Source organism: Branchiostoma floridae, chromosome 14 (genome assembly GCF_000003815.2).
Source record: "Branchiostoma floridae strain S238N-H82 chromosome 14, Bfl_VNyyK, whole genome shotgun sequence".
Lineage (NCBI taxonomy): Eukaryota > Metazoa > Chordata > Leptocardii > Amphioxiformes > Branchiostomatidae > Branchiostoma > Branchiostoma floridae.
The window spans coordinates 19,563,920-19,575,534 of NC_049992.1; the positions used below are offsets into that span (position 1 = coordinate 19,563,920).

Genomic DNA, 11,615 nt, shown 5'->3' on the forward strand with positions numbered 1-11,615 from the left:
TAGAAGTGAGACCCGAAGAAGAGTGATCCAATGACAAAGGCTGCTTAGCCGGATATGGTAATATCCCACCTTTCTTAGTTGGTATAGAACATATTACGTAATTTGCTAAAAAAGATCTTTGCAGCAACCGTGAAAAAATCTTCCAACACTGATGTCCACCAAGCGTGTAGATATTTGTTGCGTAATAAAAAGGTGCATGTGCGCGCCAATCCCTCCCCCATCAATGACAAAATTTTTGTAATTTTTTTTTCGTACCGATCGTTACAGTGAGAAACCGTCATACAACATGTTACATCTGCTAAATTTTAGCCCGTATGCTCGGGAAACAACTTGTTGGCTTTTTTGTGGGGGTACAGTTATGTCTCTAAAACTTTGACAAACTTGAAAAACCAGTAACAAGTGCTTTAGAAATTATCACCTTCACCAAAACGACTCATTGTATAGCTCATTAGCAAAATGATGGTTTCAGTAAGGCGTACGTACTCACCAGATGGCTTATATGGTAGGGAATAACAATCCTCGTTCGATCAGGTCTTAAACCTAAACACGACTGCGATATACGATTCTGGGTAGACAGAATTTATTTCTGATGTATGAATTTGTTCCTGGTAGAACAAAATACATTATTCAAGACTCAAGACAAATTATTTTGCCGGTGCCTAATATGGAATGCAGACACATAGGTCTTTAATAGCTTATATTAAATGATAGTTATGGGCTTGTTTAAACAAACATGTTCATGTTACTACACAATTTTCAGTTTTACAATACAAATTACCCATTATACAATTACTGAATACATGGCCTTTAATGAAGACATAATTTTAGATAAATCTGCCTGGCCCTTTTTTTACCAACTTTAGACAAATATTAAACGTAAGGTTCCTATCGTCCATTACGATGGGTTAAGTTTCTTTCTTGCCATGGTGATTTCGATCATTGGCGCTTATAATTTTTATTTTTTCAATCTTAAGTGTATCCACCATCGTGTATATAGGTTGAGTAAGATGTGTCGGAACGTGCTGGTTTCCAAACGTAAGCACAGATTCGTTAGATATCTCCCAAGACCAATAACCAGGTACCACATTTTCTTGAAACTAATCTGCAGCTGCTTGTAAAAAAAACAAGATTGCAAAACGTCGTGGAGCCTGTACAAAAGACAAAGGTCATTTTACTTCAGACTATCACAAGATTGATTCTAATATTCATTTATCATTGTCTAGCAGAAAATGTGGGTGGCTCTTTGCTTGTAAAAAGAAGATTGCAAAACGTAGCTGAGCTTTTACAAAAAGGGACATCTTACTTTAGACATATCACAAGATCGCTTCTCATATTAATATATCATTGTCTAGTACAAGAAGGTGGGTGGTCGTCTTTGCTTGTGAAAAAACAAGATAGCAAAATGTCGTCTAGTTGTTACAAAAGGACAGAGGTTAATTATCTTACTTCAGACTCATCACAAGATTGCTTCTCATATCAATATATCATTGTCTAGTACAAGAAGATGGGTGGTCGTCTTTGCTTGAGAAAAAATAAGATTGCAAAACGCCGTGAAGCTTTTTACGGAATAGCAACGAACATCTTACTTCAGACTTATCACAAGACTTCTCATATCAATATACCGATGTCTAGTAGAAGAGGGCAGATGGCTCTTTGCTTGTAAAAAATATTGCAAAACATTACCGAGCTTTTACAAAAAGGGAATCATACTTCAGACTTATCACACGATTGCTTCTTGTATCAATATATAATAATGATTTTCTAATAGAGGAAGGTGGGTGGTTCTTTCTTTGTAAAAAATGAAAATTAGATAGCAAAATGTCGTCGAGTTTTTACAAAAGGACGGAGGTTATCTTACTTCAGACTTATCACAAGATTGCTTCTCATGTTGATATATCATTGTCTAGTACAAGAAGGTGGGTGGTCGTCTTTGCTTGAGAAAAAACAAGATTGCAAAACGCCGTGAAGCTTTTTACGGAATAACAACGTACAAACATCTACTTCAGACTTATCAATATACCAATGTCTAGTAGAATGAGGCAGGTGGCTCTTTGCTTGTAAAAAGAAGATTGCAAAACATTACCGAGCTTTTACAAAAAGGGACATCTTACTTCAAACTTATCGCAAGATTGTTTCTCGTATCGATACATTATAATATTTATTAATGATTTTCTAACAGAAGACGGTGGGTGGTTCTTTACTTGTGAAAAGAAAACTAGATAGCAAAACGTCGTCGAGTTGTTACAAAAGTCAGAGGTTATCTTACTTCAGACTTATCACAAGATTGCTTCTCATATTAATAAACCATTGTCTAGCAGAAGAAGGTGGGTGGCTCTTTGCTTGTAAACTAAGATTGGAGAACGTCATCAAGCTTTTACAAAGGACAAATGTTATCTTACTTCAGACTTATCAAAAGATTGCTTCTCATATTCATATATCATTGTCTAGTACAAGAAGGTGGGTGGTCGTCTTTGCTTGAGAAAAAATAAGATTGCCAAACGTCGTGAAGCTTTTTACGGAATAACAACGAACATCTTACTTCAGACTTATCACAAGACCTATCATATTAATATACCAATGTCTAGTAGAAGAGGGCATGCAGATGGCTCTTTGCTTGCAAAAAATATTGCAAAACATTACCGAGCTTTTACAAAAAGGGATCCGGACATCTTACTTCAGACTTATCGCTTCTCGTATCGATTTATCATAAAAGATTTTCTAACAGAAGAAGGCGGGTGGTTCTTCACTTGAAAAAAAAAAATAGCAAAATGTCGTCGAGTTGTTACAAAAGGACTAAGGCTATCTTACTTCAGATTTATCATGAGATTGCTTTTCATATTAATAAACCATTGTCTAGCAGAAGAATGTTGATGGCTCTTTGTTTGTAAAAAAGATTGGAGAACGTCATCGAGCTTTTACAAAAGAACTAATGTCATCTTACTTCATACTTATCAAGATATTGCCTCTCATTTAAATATATACATATCTAGCACTAGGCGGGTGTTTCTTTGCTTGAAAAATAAATTGAAAACGTCGTGAAGCTTATAAAGGAATAACAACAATTATCTTACTTCAGAATTATCACAAGACTTCTCAATATAAATATACCAATGTCCAGTAGAAGAAGGTAAGTGGCTCTTAGCTTGTGAAAAACAAGATTTACAAAACGTCGTCGAGCTTTGACAAACAGACATATTATTACAGAGTACAGACATCACTAGGTTGCTTCTCGTATCAATATATCATTATTTTCTAGTAAAAGAAGGTGTGGGGAGGGGTCTTTGCTTGTGAAAAGAAGATTGTAAAACGTCATCAAGATTTTACAAAAGGACAAATGTCATCTTACTTCAGACTTATCACAACACTTCTTCTCATATCAATATATCAATGTCTAGCAGAAGAATGTGGGTGGTTATTTGCCTGTGAAAAAAAATAATATTGCAAAACGTCGTCGAGCTTTTACAAAATGACAAAGGTCATCCTACTTCAGGCGTGTCACAAGATTGCTTTTCGTATCAATTTATCATTGTCTAGCAGAAAAAGGTGGGTGGTTCTTTGCTCGTGGAAAAAGAAGATTGCAAAACGTCGCGGAACTTTCACAAAAGGCCACATGTAATCTTACTTCAGACTTATCACAAAACTTCTTCTCATATCAATATACCAATGTACAGCACAAAATAACAGGTTTAAATCAAAACAAGTTATCATACTCTTGATGTTAGATAGGGCTCTATAAAGTGAAATATGTACTAGGTTCCAGACAAGGGTCGGGATTTAGACAACTGTAGAGCTGACCTTCAACTTTGAACTTTATTCATCACCTTAGAAACAGTAACACAGGGAGTCATGTCGCATGCAGAATACAAAATTTACATATATCAAGATAAAAGAAACCATAACAAATAATAAACTGAGCAAACTATTAGCAAGCAATTGTCTGGACGGAAAGCCCTTTACAGAATAGATTAGACAACGATATGTATAAAGTTGACAAACCGGTTTTTCTGTGACCCCAGAAAGAGTTCTATATGTTTACATCACATGCTCTAGCGTCTTTTTGAATGGACGGACAGACACGCAATAGTTTATAATTATATAAGTACAACTGTATAAGTGACACCAAACCCTCAATGTTATAGGTAGGTGGATCATTTTTCATTTTTTGTAACACTGATTCTGTATGTGAATTATTTGGCAAGCGCCATAGAATGCATGAACAATATTCAAAATGGCCGACAACACCCGGAAACAAAACACTCTGTTTTGGGTGGAGATGTAGAATATTGATCACTGCACACAAAACTGGCAAATGTTTTTCGTAGTATTTCTGTACATGCCACATGTTTAGAGGTCCGTGCAAGGTATGGGGCATTGACTGGGGTTGTAAAGATCATATTTTGTCTACTCTGTGTGAAGATTTATGCGGCAACCATTTTTCCGTAATCAAATATTGCAAATGAATACCTTATAATGGTGTATGTGTGTTCAAGGGTTCCAAGACGACTGCACATATAAGGCTGTGATCACAGCTCTTGTACTTCCTGCCAGAAGTTGTCATTCATTTCCCTCTCTTATTCTTGTAGTTATAAAGGTATTTGACATGTAAACATGTCACAACAGGTAGGTGAATACAACATGTACTTGTAAAGTCAGCCTTAGTTGCATAACTGCTGAGCGTTGGGTGGATTGTCGGGGGTACGGTTCAAGCATCTGGATCTGAGTTTGAGTTTGAGTTGGATTAGAGTGATTTGGATTGGGGGCGTTAGGGGTCAAGAGGGGTCGTATATGGAACTAGGAGGGCTTAGTTAATTTTGGATTAGAATTAGGGTAGGATTTGAAAGCAGACGCTTGATTTTGCACCTTTTTACCCCCTCCACATGAAAAAAAGGAACATATTACAATAGGTGAGAAATAAGACTATAATAATACTAGTAGGCGAATATCCGATACAGTGTGACAAGTAAGTGTGGATCGGGAAAATAACATGCTTTTAATTCTAACATCAGTAGCCATCCTCACCGAAACTGTTATGTGTACTCTAAACTATGCCACCTTTCTGCACAGATTAAGAATGGTCGCCAGGATGAAGCGAATGTCCTTCGAGCAGAAACTACTAGTTGTGTCTGTTACAAGCTTCCTACTCGGCTGGTGAGTACATGTTTTACGGAACTCTGCATTTCTTTTGGCGGTTCATTTATGTATCTATTTATTGAGATTGCAGACTAAACAATACATGGCAAACCCAGGTAGCTAAGCTGATATTTTTTGCCAACACATACATACATTTACAGTTCTGATAGAATAACATAATTAACTCAAATGGTTAACGTATACTTCAAAATGAAACAACAAGATTAAGCCTAAACACAAACCTTCTTGAATAGAACACAAGTTAAGTTGAAATATAGGTGCGGAACTTGTGGGTTAGAAGTTTGCATGGAAATGTAACTATCAAGTAACAGATTGAAGTTACAATATGCTTTTTTTAGTGAAGTCTCCTCAATGGTACATGCTGCTTTCTCTGCTTAGCACTCAGCATTCGGGAAAGAGTATGGAAGTTGAACACACACCACTACCAGTGGACTAGCCCCCTGCTGTAGTGATTGCGTTGTGTGGCCCAGGGCTAAGGAAACAGAGATGGGCGCCGCCATATGCACCATCAGACACGGGAAGGGTTTAACATAACTTTTTCTTAAACTTCTCAATAGTCATATTTTTACCCTTTTGTAGCTGCTTGGGAAAACTGTGGTGCTTGCTTCTCGTCCCTTGTGGAAAACGTTCCGTACGGATTCCGTACGATGCCGTAGTGGATGGGAACAGTTCCATCCGTCTAGCTGGCTTCCAGATGGCGATGATTTTCCTGCCTGTGAGCCGAGGACCACAGACCGGCAGTTTGCCGAGGAACCCTGACGTCGAGAGGTTAGTTCTGTATGACCTTCAAAGGCGCAAAACTCCTTTTTTTGCGCTATATATAAATCTTAATGTACATTTTGATTGTCTATATTTAATATCATTATTATAGGAAGCTCAGTTCCAAGACGTAATGTAACGATACTTTAAGATCAATACCAATAGCAACATATTTCATTGGTTGCAATTTGAAGAAAAATAGGGATTAATAGATGTATATAATGTATTTGGCATTGCACGGCTGTATCTGGTGGTGGTGGAAAGTGATAAAGCGTTAATGCTTCATATGATTTAATGGTGCTACTAAACTATGTTATGTATTTATGATGCGTTATGTCATGGTGATATATGTAGCTTATACATAAGGCCATGTTATATCAAAATATCTGTAGAACACTATGCATGGGAATTCAGATCTTTCCTAAGGAAAGCAGAGATTCTTCTGAATTCCAATCTCTACTGTGACATCTACATAATATCAGTAACTATTATGTTGGTTTTGTTTAACTTACGGTTTCATTCTATTTTTCAGCTACCTTGGGGAGAAGCCATGTCAGTGCACAGGGCGGTGGTTAAAAGAATATTTCACAACCGAAGACTGGACTGTGAAACAACTGCAAAGAGACAGCAATCTGAAGAGATTCAATAGACGGTATGTACAGTCCATTTTCCTGCCACCGCGAAATTACCCCCCCTCCCACGACGTTAAATGCTTTATGCGGTGGTTTTGTGTTCTCGGTTTTCGTGGTGGCCACTTCATCGTGAACTTAGAACCAATTTTTCCATTATAGTAGGAGACTACAGACTATGGCATGCCAAAAGCAGTTACTCAAGCAACTGGATTTGATTTTCCAAAATCATATCCAGTTGCTTGAGTAACTGCCTTTTGGTATATCTTATTACCTGAATGTCGAACCTACATCGACGTACAGACTATGGCGCTACCGTAAATTTAGTAACACAGTTATTCCTTGTTCCCTGAGCAGACGCCTTGACCCACCGGATATTTATAACCATGCGGACGGCCTGTCTCCTGTCAGCTATCCCGCTCACGGCGTGGTCGTCAGGCCTCTAAGGGCTGTGCTTTTAGAAGGTAACTTACCTCCTTGTCTGTTAAACAGGGAGAAAATGGGTTACTATAATGCGTATTAATTCTATGTTACACATGCAATAGGAGTGTGTGTTTATGTGTCCTGCATGAGTTAAAGCCATGTGTAAACTAGCATAGTACGAGGGGGTTTCAAAAAGTAATGTCACTAGTTTCATGACAGGCTCATTTTTACACCAAGTGAGTTGAAATTTGGTACAGTGGTAAAGGCATATATCCTCTTGAAAGTGAGATATCCCACTTTGTTGTTCACATTTTTATGAGTGACTGAGTTGAGTTCAAGATGACCACACCCTTGTTTTCCCGTCGAAAGAAATTAGAGGTTCAATTAAGGTGCAATTGATAATGTCCCTGACTCACTTGCAGCAATTTTATGAAACTAAAACTGCACTTGTATCAAGTTCCATTTATCCGTAAGACACATGTCAATTTTTGCCTTTTAAATCCAATCATGTATTCTTTTTTTCGTTCCTTGGGAGAAGTAAGGTATGACCCCGGTCATCAGTGCCGTTAATCAGGGGTGGGCTGATTTAAGTTTCTGTAGTGGACTTTTCAATACACAGAAAGAAATCAAACTTTGCACACTTCTTGGTCTTGAAACAACCAATAACTGTGCCAAGTTTCGTATCTTTTAGTTGATGGCAAATTAGTCTACAAAAGCTTTGATAAATAAACCACGTATTTGGCTATTAATCAAACTGCCTGTAATATAGTAACTCGCTCCTTTCTAGCAGCCGTATAAGATGAACCATTGGGAGTTCAGATATGAAAATTGGCATGTAACTTATAGAGACATTTGTTATTATACAGGTAAAATTTCGGCTTCCTACAGTAGTTATAAGAGGGTCAGATCTAGAGGAACTGATCTTCTGACAAACTTCCAGGGGTATGGTTATCTTGAAATCAACTCAGTTGCTCATTAAAATTTTAACAACAAATTGAGATATTCTAATCTCAAGAAAATATATGCCTTCACCTTTGTGCCAAATTTCATTTCATTCGAGGAAAAAATGAGCCTGTTATAAAACTAGTGACATTACTTTTTGAAGCACCCTCGTATGTATGTGTATGTGTGTGTTTTGTGTTTCTGCGGGTATTTATGTGTATACTATGCATGTATGTGTGTGTGTGTCTATGTGTGCGTGTGTGTGTGTCTGTGCGTATGTGTATGTGTGTGTGTGTGTGTGTGTGAGAGAGAGAGAGAGAGAGACAGACTGAGAGAGAGAGAGAAAGAGAGAGAGAGTGTGTGTTTCTGTGTGCCTGTGTGTGACTTGACCATGTGATATATGCATGCTTTTGTTGTGTAGTCGTGAGAATATTTCTTGCCAATTTCACAACTTGAACCATAAGTTTTATTTTCCAGGCATTCGAATTGAGTGGTTCGAGGTGGAGGACTACTTTAGAGGCACCGTATTCGAGGTAAAATATACATTCAGCGTCATGTAAAATCGATAACTAACAGCGCATACAAGTAAACGGCATCATTGCGATCATTATAGAAACATTACAGATGCTTTATCTCTACCGATTCTTCGTTGCAATTTATGGAATCACTGCTTTGTTAAAATTGTAGGTTGAATTCAGCGGAAATATGGGAGTTTTTACAGTCCTCGCCATTATTGAAGACGTGAGTATCGTAGGAGACAACACCAACAACATGATCATCCGGACAACGAAACCGATTCACCTCAACCAGCAACTCCGAAAAGTCGTCTATCTCAACACAGAGTTTAACGCAAACAAATATGACCTCGGTAATAATCTACTCCATACAAAACACCTTTAGAATATGACATAAGACATGTATGGATTCTGTATACACACTCATGTAAACCCATCCTAATGGTGCGTATACACATGTATAGTCAAGTCCGTATGAGGTAGGTATGGAAGTCAGGGCCACTATAGGTAGCTGGAAAAATAATAGAAATTTGACAAATATAGCCTGATTAAATCTCACTTATAGCAGCCCGTTTGGTACGTTATCTGTCTATATTTGCAACTTATATTGACACCTATAAATCAAGATCCTTTTGATACATAGGTCTGACATGTACAGGGATTTTAAGTGGACATTGATAATTAAACGCTTAAGCCGCACTGCTAACGCCTTAATTCCCTCACGGAAATTGAGTTCTACGGCCTCTTGTTTTACAGTTAAGGTCCGGTACATGGGCTTCACCGCTACTGTACCTGTCCACATCCAACACCGACAGCTGCCCTGGTTATACGAGCCAGAGAAAGGTAAGGCTTAGGTCACATTTCCACACCGGGGCCCGGCCGGGATGTTTTAAGGAAAGAAAAATTAAAATGTATACCTAGAAATATACACATATCATGCCCATGAACCTTATTTTGACATTTTGTGTACTGTAGTTTGGTGTCTTTTATATCATGCTTTTCGCTCCCGAAAGCTACCCGGTCGGGCCCCGGTTTCGAAATGTGACCTAAGCCTCATATAGGCTACACCTTTTACATTTTAGCTACATGATATCGACGGTCTGAAAGAATACAGATCACCTTGTAAATTTTTGTGATGTTTGTAACAAAATGATTTTCAATTTGTCTATTTGCTGAAAACAGTCTCCGCAATGTCCAAACATATTGGAATCAGAAGGTCAGGGAGGCACATATGATGACCAGGCTGACAAGAATCAATGATCTCATTAAATACATCTGTTACTATTCATAATAGAGTTATAGAATAGAATGGAATAGAATAAAATAGAAAATTCTCTGCAAATATCATTAAGGACAATGTAAGTAAATTTTATTGATGGCATTCGCGCGCGATTACTAATTTTTGCCTGATTTCAGAAAAAACAAAACAAGAAAAAAGGTTCTGTTGTGGCCTAATGATTGTACTTTTCAACATACACGGGCGAACAGAAAACCACGTTTATCACTATATACATTGTCACATACTTCTATGTTTTACCATGTACTTGGAATTTGCCTTCGAATTCGAGCACAAACTTGCAACATAGTCTTGTAAAACATAGGCAGCTAATTTTCTAATGAATGGGTGCGGTTAACAGTAACAGTATCATTATTAATAAATAAAGTTTTATTGCAAATTCATGCCCGTGGGCTAATTGCAGGTAACATACAAGATTCAATCAGTGTAAAATACAGTATCACAAGTGTCTACTCTAGTCTAAAACTAGTGAGAGCTAACTCTAGATCCTGGGTTATTGGGTTCGACTCCTTTTTTTAAGACAGTGGAAGAAAAAGATCCCACCTTTTCTATTATGTGTGGGTTTTGTGATGTTAAAAGGAGAACTGTTTTCTTTTTATCATTGAATGTGAGAAAGTTTGGATGGAATTTGATGGCCTCTTTGAACAGCTCTTTTCTTTCTTGGTTATAGAGAGGGCAGTTTGACATAAAATGTGTTTCGTCTTCCACCACATTTGACGTGCATTGTTTGCACGTTCTTTCACACACTTTGGTTATATGTGAATCGAGTCATTACAACATAATCTAGATAATGTTCATCAAATCAACACAAATATAGGAAAGATGGGGGACAGAGTCACGGTGGTTGTGACGTCATCAGGTGACTATGACAACCTGAGACGCCTGCTGAAGTCTGTGGAACAGTACTACCCTAAAACTACAGTCATCGTGGCAGACGACAACACTGCAGACGTGTGGAAGGCTTACCAAGTTCGTAATGTCAAGCACTACAGGATGCCGCCTAACAAGGTAACATCGCTTCTTCTTGATATGTAATGTAATTTTAACTAGAGGTAAAATATACTGTAAGAAAAATCTCACAAAAACTTGCACATGCCTCATATTCTATGTGGTAAGGTATACGCTTTGTATTTAACAAGTTGGGAGATTAAAAATATAGCAATCTCGAAAACAGTGGTATCATGTAGCGCCAATCAGTAGGGCTAAATTGGCTCAAACCCCGGGGTACATGGTTCAAAACAGCTGACATGACTGATATTCATCTGCCCTTGGGAATGGCACTTCACACGACTTTTCTCACTTCACTCGGGTGTATCTGACTACCTAGCTTCGGTAAGAGACGTCCCTTGAAAAGGCTTTTATAAGATGTTAATGAAGGCCCCGTGTAAATGTGCTTCCCGGAGTGAGTAACTAAAAACATACAGTGCTACAGCCGCAACTGGGGAAATTACTGTAGATATAGACCCTTGCGATTTAGCCCCTCCAATTGTACGATCCTCGCAATTCAACTCCTGGCTGCGCATTCCCCCACCCATCAACAGTAATGACAATAGCTAGAACTGCTTTCTCTGCTTAGCATTCAGTGACTATTAGAAAGACTGTGTGCATGGTTTTGAAAATAATTGATACTTTAACATATATGGGTTTCTTTTTATTTGCAGGGTTATTTCGCAGGCCTGAACCTCGGAATATCTCAAGTCGCCACGGAATATGTCCTCATCGTAGATGACGATCAGTACTTTACTAGAAAAACCAAACTGAGGGAATTAGTGTCGATGTTGGACCACACCAACTATCACTTGGTAAGTTTGTTTCCATCCGGTGGGTGTAAATAGTCAGTTTTACAAGTAATTAAGTGAATTCACTTGGACATATCAAGTATCAACTTGTCAACCGGTA

At 38.0% G+C, this 11,615-nt stretch overlaps 1 protein-coding gene across 1 annotated transcript in view; it reads left to right on the forward strand.

Annotated features, from left to right (window-relative positions):
- Positions 1-5,022: 5,022 nt before the first annotated feature.
- LOC118431016 (beta-1,4 N-acetylgalactosaminyltransferase 1-like) overlaps positions 5,023-11,615 on the forward strand; it is a 9,334-nt gene continuing 2,741 nt past the window's right edge. The window contains exons 1-9 of the mRNA XM_035842088.1: positions 5,023-5,148; positions 5,731-5,919; positions 6,443-6,562; positions 6,897-7,003; positions 8,382-8,437; positions 8,592-8,772; positions 9,176-9,262; positions 10,534-10,724; positions 11,378-11,518. Of these exons, the coding sequence (XP_035697981.1) occupies positions 5,030-5,148; positions 5,731-5,919; positions 6,443-6,562; positions 6,897-7,003; positions 8,382-8,437; positions 8,592-8,772; positions 9,176-9,262; positions 10,534-10,724; positions 11,378-11,518 (1,191 nt within the window). The 5' untranslated portion in view covers positions 5,023-5,029. The remainder of the gene's footprint in view (positions 5,149-5,730; positions 5,920-6,442; positions 6,563-6,896; positions 7,004-8,381; positions 8,438-8,591; positions 8,773-9,175; positions 9,263-10,533; positions 10,725-11,377; positions 11,519-11,615) is intronic.